The sequence below is a fragment of the Penaeus monodon genome, chromosome 23, assembly GCF_015228065.2.
Source record: "Penaeus monodon isolate SGIC_2016 chromosome 23, NSTDA_Pmon_1, whole genome shotgun sequence".
Lineage (NCBI taxonomy): Eukaryota > Metazoa > Arthropoda > Malacostraca > Decapoda > Penaeidae > Penaeus > Penaeus monodon.
This window is the reverse complement of record NC_051408.1, coordinates 14,765,377-14,765,763: the sequence shown is the minus strand read 5'-3', so window position 1 is coordinate 14,765,763 and position 387 is coordinate 14,765,377. Positions and strand designations below refer to the sequence as shown.

Here is a 387-nt window from a genome sequence, read left to right as displayed (position 1 = left end):
TCATGATTGATTAATATCATCATATACATGCTATAAATATTTCTAAATTTAAACAAAAATTTCATATCACGCTAAACGCACAAATATGTCAGCATTCATGGTTGACATTCGAACAGTATAGCTCTTATAGTAAAACAGAGTGTACTGATGGAGGCAATTCTTTAGTTATGATCCCTTATGCTTCATACTTTCCCTCATGTGTTAAAACGTATTGAATAAAACTGGTTGAAAATACACGACGTCATTCAAAAAATCGCAAAGAAATTATATCATTCCAAACTTGCCAGACGTGCCAGTACTAAGCCTGAGCGGGGACGGGTACGTGGTCCATCGTCTGTATGAGTGGATGGATCGCATTCAGTCATACGTCAATCTCATTTCGTTGTC

At 36.4% G+C, this 387-nt stretch overlaps 1 protein-coding gene across 1 annotated transcript in view; it reads left to right on the top strand.

Moving 5' to 3' along the window:
* The window catches only part of LOC119588139, a 40,789-nt gene that overhangs the window by 22,257 nt on the left and 18,145 nt on the right, over positions 1-387 (top strand). Inside the window, exon 14 of the mRNA XM_037936845.1 lies at positions 288-318. Within this exon, the coding sequence (XP_037792773.1) occupies positions 288-318 (31 nt within the window). The remainder of the gene's footprint in view (positions 1-287; positions 319-387) is intronic.